Source organism: Stegostoma tigrinum, chromosome 33, assembly GCF_030684315.1.
Source record: "Stegostoma tigrinum isolate sSteTig4 chromosome 33, sSteTig4.hap1, whole genome shotgun sequence".
Taxonomy (NCBI): Eukaryota; Metazoa; Chordata; class Chondrichthyes; order Orectolobiformes; family Stegostomatidae; genus Stegostoma; species Stegostoma tigrinum.
The window spans coordinates 15673670-15685722 of record NC_081386.1 but is presented as its reverse complement, the minus strand read 5'-3'; the positions used below and the strand labels follow the sequence as shown (position 1 = coordinate 15685722).

The 12053-nt window shown below is 41.6% G+C and overlaps 1 protein-coding gene across 6 annotated transcripts in view; it reads left to right on the top strand.

Moving 5' to 3' along the window:
- The window catches only part of LOC125467204 (E3 ubiquitin-protein ligase NEDD4-like), a 144486-nt gene that overhangs the window by 111130 nt on the left and 21303 nt on the right, over nucleotides 1-12053 (top strand). For all 6 annotated transcript variants that reach the window (XM_048562722.2, XM_048562721.2, XM_048562719.2 and 3 more), the window contains 8 exons: nucleotides 2646-2852; nucleotides 4158-4235; nucleotides 4802-4856; nucleotides 5015-5073; nucleotides 6953-7018; nucleotides 10596-10825; nucleotides 11184-11305; nucleotides 11503-11573. In XM_048562722.2, the coding sequence (XP_048418679.1) occupies nucleotides 2646-2852; nucleotides 4158-4235; nucleotides 4802-4856; nucleotides 5015-5073; nucleotides 6953-7018; nucleotides 10596-10825; nucleotides 11184-11305; nucleotides 11503-11573 (888 nt within the window). The remainder of the gene's footprint in view (nucleotides 1-2645; nucleotides 2853-4157; nucleotides 4236-4801; nucleotides 4857-5014; nucleotides 5074-6952; nucleotides 7019-10595; nucleotides 10826-11183; nucleotides 11306-11502; nucleotides 11574-12053) is intronic.

Below are 12053 nucleotides of genomic sequence, written 5' to 3'. Positions count from 1 at the left end.
GTGAGCTGAGGGGCCAACTTAGTCATCATCTTATGAAGATCATGTAATTAAGGAAGCTTGGAACTCCTGATGATTTAATGTTCTTTTAGTTTAAATCGTAGGTCAGTTGTTAGCTGATTAAATATGTTGGCTTCCTGTTGGGAAGGTTGAACCAGTAGCAGCTCTTTTGACATTTAATGTTGCGTGCTTGCTCATCCCATCAGCAGGTATTCCAATCTGAGTCACAATCTTCATTATTATTGCTGTCAGTACTGTCCTTTAATCAGATGCTGTATCTTGGTTTCAGGGTTTAGCTTCTAAAGTACCCCAGCCAACTCCTCTTTCTCCACTGCTGCCCCCTTCCCTCACCACAACCAGAAAAAATAGATTGATTGTTTTGCCGTTTTAATTTTTTTTCATGTAAAAGTGATCTAGCCAAGAATTTGTGAAACTGAGGTTCAGATTTGCTGTTGTCCTGTCAGAATTTCATGACATCACCAACACAGGAAATGACATCACCAACCCAAGGAAACCTAAACAGATAAATAGAAAGCGGTACGTAACACCGGCGCTTCGTCGGAGGCTCACTGATGATGTTGCCTAGAATGGTGACAAAACGTCTGAAAACTAACCTTCCAGCTCAGCGAGCAAACTCACATCCAGAACCTCAACCTGAGCTACAAGTCTCCTCAAAACTTGCTAAATGTTCATTCCTAAGAAGAGGTTGATTTTTGAAAAGGCCACATTTATTGCTCATTATCTTGAACATATTATGCTGGACTGACTTTTGAAAATGACTGTATAAACTTACTAAGCCATTTCAGGGATAGCATGAGACGACAAGATATGCGGACTTGAAATCTATGCATACCAGACGTGGTTTGATTCTCTAATACTATGTCATTAATTTATTGAATTCAAATTCACAATCTGGAGGGAGAAATTTGAACTTGTAACCTTTGAGTCACTAGTCCAAAGAAAGAGCCACTATGCTGCTCCATACAAATGATTGGCAACAAGGACTTGACCTACTGATGAGTTAATATTTGCTGAAGTGTTTTGGTACATTTACATTGCCTGTACACATGGTGCATTTTATCAAGGTCTGCATTAAGGTATAACTTGTTATAAAATTTGTGTAATGAATTATTCTAAGTTGCCAGTTCTAGCAGACCACTTCTCTTTCATTCCACTTTCATTTCTGTAATTGTGTACTGTAATTGTATGAGCACCAAGTACCAGAACACGGTAAAACATTACATGCATGTTGAATCTTGCAATCCAGCCTACCAGGTACACCTTTCCTCCTCTACCTTGGCCTTGCTAATCTTGTTTCTTTCTCAATTCATTTCCTTTTTATATGGATTAGTTAATTTTCCTTCATCATTTCTGATGTCTGTTGTAATCTTTAAAGAGATCAACAATACTTCTTCATATTCAAATTCCCAACAGCCTTAAATGAATTGCCCAAGATTTTGAGTTTTAAGACTTTTAGGTAGCAAGCAAACTAATGGAAACCTTGATGAAATGCTATTTCAATTGACAGTGGTTACTTAATCTACAGAAAAGACTGCCTCATGTAACATTCTGAAAGGTTAAAATCGCTGTGCAGTGTGAGCACTTCATTCCTCAGGAACAAATCCAAAGTACTTCCTAAATGTGTTTTTCTTTTTCAATGAGGTAACTCTGTTCCTTGACAAGATTTACACATTATGGGATATTCTGGGGATCCCTCCCTGTAGCCAAAGCTAGGTGAATCTTGCAACTTCATTTGAAATGCCATGATCTTGGTCTCTTCAATCAGAGTTCAAGTTCCAATAGGATTTTCTGTGGTGGGGGGGGAATATAGGGACTGCCTATCTCTCGCTCCCTCTCGCTTACACACAAACACACACACTTTCCCTTGTCTATTAGATTCAGGGAGATATTTAGAAAAACCTGTAACATAATGCTCCATTGTAACGTGAATCAAATGTGGGTTTTTAGCTGGGTAGAGGTGCTAATTAGCTATCCTTAGAACCAGCTTCCAACTCCATCCTATCTTGAAATTGAATAGACAGTTTAAAATATAAACCTTAACATAACCCAACCTGGGGACCAGTAATCTACCTGCATTGGTCTTTGTTTACAGGTCTGAATATCTGCCAATTAGTTCTAAGCAAATTAACCAGGGCCCCTTTTGACCTTGACATCGAGTTAACTCCTTCATTCCTCCATCCTACCCAAATTAAAGGCACAGACCCAAAACATAACAATCTCGTTAACCTTATATTTGTAATACAGTATGTTTGTGATGTCTTCCTTCTTATAGTTATTTTTGTGCCTGAGTATTGTTTTCCTGTCTTATTTTCTGGAATTGTACTTAAAACCTGGTAAATGTCCACCAGGCAAGTGTTGACCATTATTGGAAACGGGTATATGAGTTACAAAGCCACCATATTTGGGAGAAATTGAAGAAACCTCCTTTTGTAGGTATCAGTCCCAAAATAGTAATGAGTTTTAGACAAAATGGTGCCTAAGTAACTCTTGCTTTTCCTTTGTGCATTTTACTTTTCCGTGATCCAAAAAGATTCAGTGGTTTATACTGAGATAAATTGTTACAATTCCATTTTAGTATTTTATGAATGGACATTATTTACATATGGCTATTTTATTTTTGGGCACAGACCACTAGTGAAGCAGTGCAACCAAAACCCTGTCGGAGTCCCACAGCATATCTTCCTCCTACAGTATCTCCTCAAGATTCTCCACAAAATTCCCCAAGCCATCAACGGAAGTATGATTTGGGCTTTCTCCCTCCAGGCTGGGAAGTCCGACATGCAACCAATGGTAGACATTTCTTCATTGATCACAACACCAAAACAACAACATGGGTAAGTTGAACCCACCCCAACCCCAACCCAGAGGCTTTGGGTAAAGGCTGACTTGTTTTTCTTCTCTTCTGCTGACAAGATGAAATTGATTTCAATAATTTTCAATTGTGCTGAATTTTGTAAAGATGGAGTATTTTGTTGACATACCCCAAGTCAAAATATGTGTTATCACAAACTTCGGTTCTTGTTTCTACTACTTGAGTAGATGGACAAGTTGAGGAGCTTGAGGTAAATCCAACCACCATGTTGGCTGAGATAAGCTGACAGTTACAACACTAGCATCTACCCAACAATGTGGAAAATTGCCCAGGTATGTCCTGTACACAAATAACAGGACCAATCTGACCTGGCCAGTTATCACCCCGTCAGTCTACTTTCAATCATCAGTAAGATGATGGAAGGTGTCATTAACAGTACTATCAGGCAGCTCCTGCTCAGCAGTAACCTGCTCGGTGATGCCTAGTTTGGGTTCCTCCAAGGCCACTCGGCTCCTGATCTCGTTACAACTGTTGTTCAAACACGGACAAAAGAGTTAAATTCCAGTGGTGAGGTGAGGTGCGAGTGACAGCCCTTGGCATCAAGCTGCATTTGACCCAGTGTGGCATCAGGGAGCCCTGGCAAACCGGGAATCAACGGGAATTGGTGGTGGGGTGGGGATAGTTGCGAAGTGTTTGCTGGTGACAGTCATACCTGACACACAGAATGTTGTTTGAGGTTATTAGAGGTTGGTCATCTCAGCTCTAGGATATCTCTGCCTGTGTTCCTCAGGATGGTCTACTAGGCCCAACCATCTTCAGCTGCTTCATCAATTACCTTCTCTCCATTGTAAGGTCAGAAGTGGGGATGTTCGCCAATGATTGCACAATGTTCAGCATCATTTGTTACTTCTTAGATGTTGAAGCAGCCCATGTTTAAATGACTCTTTGTCAGAGCTGATGTGATCTGGACTCGAAATGTTAGCTTGCTTTCTCTCCATGGATGCTGCTTGACCTGCTGTGATCTCCAGCGTTTTCTGTTTTCCGTAAGGATTTCAGCATCTGCAGTAATTTGCTCCTTCACTTCAGGCATTCTTTTTAAAATGCAGGAGTATATATGAGATTGTCTGATGCTCCCTGTTAATCTAGCAAGTTTCCATTAATTAAGACTTGAATGACAGCAGTTTAAAAAAAATTATAAATTAATCTTTGGCATTGATTTAATTGTGTTGATTATGCAAAGGATGAAGTGGCTTTTCTTTGTATTGGCTAATTCAGTGGAGTGTTTATTTATTGTTAATTAACTCTTCTGCTTTAAAATTGTAACCAGGAGGACCCAAGATTGAAAATTCCAGCTCATATGAGACACCGGCCATCTTTAGATCCTTCAGACCTTGGGCCACTTCCTGTAAGTCAAGCAGACCTTTAATTCTGTTGCTCTGCCTCATTCTCCCCCATACTTGTACATTGGAATATTTTATTAAGGCACTAGCAAAGGCCCAGTAGCATTATCACTGGACTGTTAATCTAGAGACCCAGATAATGTTCTGGGGACCCACGTTCAAATCCCGCCACAGCAGATGGTGGAATTTGACTTCAACAAAATATCTGGAATCAACAGTCTAATGATGATCATGAATCCATTGTCGATTGTTGGAAAAACCCAACTGGCTCGCTCGCGTCCGTTAGGGAAGGAAACTGCCATCCTTACCTGACCTGGCCGACATGTGACTCCAGACCCACTGCAATGTGGTTGACTCTTAATTGTGCTCTGGGCAATTAGGGATGGGCAATAAATGCTGCCTAACCAGCGATGCCCTCATCCCGCCCGTGAATAAATCTTGTTAATATATCCTGTAGAAATCTGAAATTGTTTCCTTTTTTTTAAAAGGACCGATTATCACTACTTTTGTTCTGTTTCATTTCGTGAACTTTTCCTGTAATTCATTTTTAAAAATTTACATTTTACTACAGCCTGGCTGGGAGGAGAGAGTTCACTCAGATGGTAGAATTTTCTACATTGACCATAGTGAGTGTGCCATTTCTTACAGTTCTGAAATATTGTTGTTCTTAAAGTAGCATCAGTTTTAAACCTGAACATTTTTAACTGACAGTTGTTTTCAATCTATGAAGTTTTTGTCACATAAGTAAAGGAAAAACAAATTTAAGACTGTCTGTTTCTTACAGATTCTAAAGCTACCCAGTGGGAGGATCCTCGCTTACAGAATGTAGCCATCACTGGACCTGTATGTAAAACAAAATCTATGAATTTAGAATGTAGAATTTTACATTATATTTCAATATTTGAACCCATCAGCATTGGAATCTGCATGTACCTGTATTTCCAGGCCACCAAATTATGAACATGCAAATTCGGAATGGGAGGAGGCATTTGGCCACCTTGAACCTGCTCTGCCATTTGATAAGATTATCTGATTGTGGCCTCAACTTCATCTTCCTGTCTAATCCTTTTGTTCTTTGATTTTTTTTATCAATCAATAATCTTTGTAACTGAGCCTTAAAAATAACATGATGATCCTGTCTCCACATATCTCTAGGAAAGGAATTTCATAGACTAATGGCCTCTTAGAAAAAAAAATTCCCCAATCTTCACCTAAAGTAGGAGATTCCTCATCTTTGTCCCTGAGTTCTAGTCTCCCCCACATCCTCTCACTCTGCTAAATCCCCTGGTGGTCTTTTTATGTTTCATTAAGTTAAGTTCTCATTCTTCTAAATCTCAGTGGATACAGCTCCAACATTTCCTTATAAAAGAGAACACCTCTACCCGCACTACACCCCCAACCTTGCAGAAACCTTCTTTGAACTTCATATGCAATAATACGCTTTCTCGAGTGAAGGAAGACCAAAAGTACACACGGTACTGAAGATGCAATCCCATCACCACATTACAATTGCGACAAAACCACCCAACTTTTATATTGTATTCCCTTTTGAATGCCCAATTGGCTGCGTTTGCTGACACCATCGTCTGTATACTATGCATCACTTTAATTTGCGTATTCAAACAGGTTCTGGGTTTAAACAGGATTCAGCTGTGAACAGAAGTGGGCAATGCCTCTGCCCAAGTACTCACACCCCTTCTCACCCTCCCCTGGTCCCATGTACTCAGTCCCCCTGCTGAACTTTGTTTCAAAATTGTGCTTTTTTGCTATGCATACGCAGTGCAGTGTTTATGTTTAATGTCAGTGTAATTTTGCATAATGATGTAGCTGGTCTGGAATTGTTGACCTGCGTATTTCCAGTTTAGCCACGTGCAGTTGTTCACAGTTGGGGTTGTCAGCAGACACTCTCTAAATAACATTCCGAATCAAATACTGTATCTGTATACTAAATTTGTGATACAAGTACCAGGATGTCAGATCCTCTGTGCCTCAGAATTATCTAGTTTTTTTACATTTGAATAATATACTGCCTTTCCATTCTTCCTGCTAAAGTAGGCAGTTTTACAATTTTCCACATTATATACTAATGTGACAATTTTTCTCCCACTCACTCATAAGCTATCACCATCCCATAGTAGACTCATTCCAATCTATCTTTGACCGAATGTAAAGTAGACTGAATCATCTCTAAATTTAGAAACCATACCTTCATGCAAGCCATTTGTTTATATAGACAACATGAAAATTACCTATTTATTCCTATTCTCTGCTGTGCCAATCAATCCTCAATGCATGATAAAATGTTGCACTCTAACCCATGAATTCTTATGGAGTAATCTTGAATGTGCCATGTTATCAAATGCCTTTTAGAATCAATGTCTACCACATCCACAAACTTTGATTTATTCACATGATGTTATTTCATCAAAGAACGCTGATAAATTAGTCAAACATGATTTCCCTTACAATGTTGACTCTGCCTAGTTGTATTCAGAAATTATGTGTCATGCTATAATCTCTGATAAAAGATCCTGGCTTTTTCCCTATGACAGCAGTAGGGTTAACAGTTATTTAGTTACCTACTTTCTCTCTCCTTCCTTTCTTGAATAGAGGTAACCAATTTTTGTATCATGTAAATCATTAGATAGTTAAATTCAATTGACTCTGGTTTAAATGTTTATCTAAAAGTCTACAATATGCTGGATTTGATTCTGTTTTCTAGGCTGTGCCTTATTCAAGAGATTACAAACAGAAGTATGATTATTTCAGGAAAAAGCTGAGGAAGCCTGTGAGTATTTTCTGTGTAGCTTCAGTGTATTTATTTTCATTGATAGTAGCAAAGAATACAGAAATATTTTGGAAATATCTGTGTTTTCTACCCATGCCCATGGCGACTGGAATGTTAGAGGGTCACTAGAAAAAGTTTAACATTTTATACTGTGCGTTAAATAACCTCAGGATATCTCCAGGTGATTTTGCAGGCTAAGGCAGCGGCTGAGTGGTAATGTCTCCAGTCTAGCCATCCAAAACCGCTGGCTAGTGTTCTGGCTGTGTTCATGACACATAATGAAATTTGAATTAAGTAAAAAGAAAAGGTCTGGAATGGAAAGCAAGTCTTATGCAACCATGTAACCACCACCAATTGATGTAAGCATCCATACGGTTCACTCCTGCACTACAAATGAACAATATGGTGGACTCAGAGTCATGGGGATCTTGCAGCTGTTCCTGAGATTCAGGCTTATTTCCAGATTTAGTTCTAAATTTCTTACAGTTATTATATTCAATAGTATACGATTTTTATTTTGATTCATTTTTAGTTCTTTTATAGTCGTTTTATTTCACATGGGGTTCTGTTAACAGACTTTTAGGTCAAATGGAGTTCTGTTAATGATTGTTTTGCAGAGGCCTACACATGGACGGCACATTTTTTTTCTGCAAAATTATATGCCTTGAAGAAAGCCTTTATTAACATCACTAAAGCAACTTTTTTATAAAAGCATGGAGGAGTTTTTTTTAAATGGAGTTGCGCCTACGAAGCTTTTCGTGAGGCCTATACATGGATGGCCCTGGAGCAAGATTTCTTTTTTCAGAAGATTGAAAGTTGGGGGCTGGAATGCTTCAGCAGGAGTCTTTTTTTTTTAAATTCAATTGTTGAGCTGTGGTTGATATTATTTAGGATTTACTTTCTTTTTAAATTTTTTTTTGCATACTTAATGTTAACTCTTTGGGTAAAGAAAGGCAGTCTATTCTATGACCATGATTACTTTGACGGCTGGTTTGGCAGGAACAATACCTGACGTGGCAATAGCGAGGCAGTGCTAGAAGTGGATTTTGATCTCTGCACAATGGTGCTTGTGTACCCACACACACGCTTTCGACTTAAAATTTATACATGTATACTGGTGCGAACGCCAAGTTGCTTTGGCAAATGGAATTGTAGTGGAGAATGACTCCACATGCCTCTCCTTATTCTGTTGGGTGAGACATTAAAGCGAGTCCCCATTACTTCAGTGATAATGGGAACTGCAGATGCTGGAGAATCCAAGATAATGAACTGTGAGGCTGGATGAACACAGCAGGCCCAGCAGCATCTCAGGAGCACAAAAGCTGACGTTTCGGGCCTAGACCCTTCATCAGAGAGGGGGATGGGGTGAGGGTTCTGGAATAAATAGGGAGAGAGGGGGAGGTGGACCGAAGATGGAGAGAAAAGAAGATAGGTGGAGAGGAGAGTATAGGTGGGGAGGTAGGGAGGGGATAGGTCAGTCCAGGGAAGACGGACAGGCCAAGGAGGTGGGATGAGGTTAGTAGGTAGGAGATGGAGGTGCGGCTTGGGGTGGGAGGAAGGGATGGGTGAGAGGAAGAACAGGTGAGGGAGGCAGAGACATGTTGGACTGGTTTTGGGATGCAGTGGGTGGAGGGGAAGAGCTGGGCTGGTTGTGTGGTGCAGTGGGGGGGAGGGGACGAACTGGGCTGCTTTTGGGATGCGGTGGGGGAGATTTTGAAGCTGGTGAAATCCACATTGATACCATTGGGCCGCAGGGTTCCCAAGCGGAATATGAGTTGCTGTTCCTGCAGCCTTCGGGTGGCATCATTGTGGCACTGCAGGAGGCCCATGATGGACATGTCATCTAAAGAATGGGAGGGGGAGTGGAAATGGTTTGCGACTGGGAGGTGCAGTTGTTTATTGCGAACCGAGCGGAGGTGTTCTGCAAAGCGGTCCCCAAGCCTCCGCTTGGTTTCCCCAATGTAGAGGAAGCCACACCGGGTACAGTGGATGCAGTATACCACATTGGCAGATGTGCAGGTGAACCTCTCCTTAATGTGGAAAGTCATCTTGGGGCCTGGGATAGGGGTGAGGAGGAGGTGTGGGGGCAAGTGTAGCACTTCCTGCGGTTGCAAGGGAAGGTGCTGGGTGTGGTGGGGTTGGAGGGCAGTGTGGAGCGAACAAGGGAGTCACGGAGAGAGTGGTCTCCGGATACAACCTCTGGATACAACGCATCAACCTCTGGATACAACGCATCATCCTCCGACACTTCCGCCATCTTCAATCCGACCCCACCACCCAAGACATTTTTCCATTCCCACCCCTGTCTGCTTTCCGGAGAGACCACTCTCTCCATGACTCCCTTGTTTGCTCCACACTGCCCTCCAACCCCACCACACCCGGCACCTTCCCCTGCAACCGCAGGAAATGCTACACTTGCCCCCACACCACCTCCCTCACCCCTATCCCAGGCCCCAAGATGACTTTCCACATTAAGCAGAGGTTCACCTGCACATCTGCCAATGTGGTATACTGCATCCACTGTACCCGTTGTGGCATCCTCTACATTGGGGAAACCAAGCGGAGGCTTGGGGACCGCTTTGCAGAACACCTCCGCTCGGTTCGCAATAAACAACTGCACTTCCCAGTCGCAAACCATTTCCACTCCCCCTCCCATTCTTTAGATGACATGTCCATCATGGGCCTCCTGCAGTGCCACAATGATGCCACCCGAAGGTTGCAGGAGCAGCAACTCATATTCCGCTTGGGAACCCTGCAGCCCAATGGTATCAATGTGGACTTCACCAGCTTCAAAATCTCCCCTTCCCCCACCGCATCCCAAAACCAGCCCAGTTCGTTCCCTCCCCCCACTGCACCACACAACCAGCCCAGCTCTTCCCCTCCACCCACTGCATTCAAAAACCAGTCCAACCTGTCTCTGCCTCCCTAACCTGTTCTTCCTCTCACCCATCCCTTCCTCCCACCCCAAGCCACGCCTCCATTTCCTACCTACTAACCTCATCCCACCTCCTTGACCTGTCCCCTCCCCACCTATACTCTCCTCTCCACCTATCTTCTTTTCTCTCCATCTTCGGTCCACCTCCCCCTCTCTCCCTATTTATTCCAGAACCCTCACCCCATCCCCCTCTCTGATGAAGGGTCTAGGCCCGAAACGTCAGCTTTTGTGCTCCTGAGATGCTGCTGGGCCTGCTGTGTTCATCCAGCCTCACATTTCATTATCCCCATTTACTTGTTTGGGTAATTGTAAAGCTGTTCTTGTGTTCTAATCAATATTTCCTACTAAAACAAGGTCCTTGAAACAAAATAACTAGATACTTGTTTTGTTTGTGCATTGTTGCTGCTCACAAATTGACTACAGAAATAGTTGCCTGTATTTCAATGAGTACCCTTGGTGTAAATGAGATGATTTGAGGGCCATAAGTGCCACCATTTGAATGAAAGGTGTCCCTTTTTAAATGTAAACTTTCATATATTGTATTACAGAAATTCAATTTCCTGGCAGTATGTGCATCTGCAAAATCAGGTTTCGTTGAATCAATTAATAAGCCCCTCACCCTCAGTGATTTTTCTTTTGCAGTCTGACGGTCCAAATCGGTTTGAAATGAAGCTACGCCGTAATGCAATCTTGGAAGACTCCTACAGAAAAATAATGTCTGTGAAGAGAGTGGAATTCCTTAAAGCCAGACTATGGATTGAGTTTGATGCTGAAAAAGGATTGGATTATGGTGGTGTTGCCAGGGAATGGTTTTTTCTTCTCTCCAAGGAGATGTTCAATCCTTATTATGGATTGTTTGAATATTCTGCCACGTAAGTTAATAGTTTCAACATTGAAACAACTGTTTTGTATTTGTCAGAATCCCTTAACTGAAAAGTACTAGAATTTTGAGCACTTTCCCACTGATATCTCATTGCATAATTGCATTGTCTGTTCAGTATATGGTGAGTTTTTGCAGTCTCACAATGAAACAGGATTATTATAGAGATGACAAAGGTGGTTACAGACATTAATGCCATTGTAAAGGTTCAGTCTCACTGCAAACCTTCTTCCTTCCATTAGATTGTCATGTTTTCTGATTTAGATTCTGTGCTTTTCCATTATTATTACTGACTGCCAGGTTACTGTACTCTAATCATCTAATCCAATCCAGCATCCTTTTTCCTTTAGGGACAATTACACCTTACAGATAAATCCAAACTCTGGACTCTGCAATGAGGAGCATCTATCTTACTTCAAGTTCATAGGCCGCGTAGCTGGAATGGCAGTTTACCATGGAAAATTATTAGATGGTAGGTGTGTAGATTGCATTGATAGTACAGATTTGTACTGTTATTGGTGTCTGGAAATGTTCTTTTAGAAATTGTGTACTTAATGACAGGACAGAAACTTATTCTAAATATTTCAGCTGGCATGATTTGCTGGTGCTGGTATCCAGTTCTGTGTATTTTCAGAAATTGATTGGATTTTTGTTTTTTCATTCATGCAGGATTTTTCATCAGGCCATTGTATAAGATGATGCTTCAGAAGCCAATTACACTGCAAGATATGGAGTCGGTGGTAAATGTTTCATGCTGTGGACGTGGGGTATAATAGTTCCTTTTGTAACTGCACCCTCTGTGCAGGAGTGAGACATACAGCAGGAAGATAACGCCTCTCTGTCAGGGCAACAGTTGAAGTTCTCTTTTTGGGCTCGTGACAGTGCTCTGGTCTATACTGGTCTGAGGTGGTCAGGCTCCTGTTTCTGAAAACTACTCTGCGACATTTACCGGAAAGAGTTCTGCATCGAAGTTAAATAGGGCAAATTCGGGTTTCATAGTGATGTACAATGGCCAAATAGCTTAAGACTGAGGAACAGCCATAAAACATTGAAATGTTAATTGGTTACCACGGAAAATTGCAACAGCTGGGATGTCCTCTCAGTTATGCTGGATATTTGCACATGTTACTGTAGCTTTGAAATGATATGAGAACTCATGAAAATTTGGGAGGTAGTCAGTGATAATGGCCATTGACCATCAGTTACCGTCATTGAGTGTT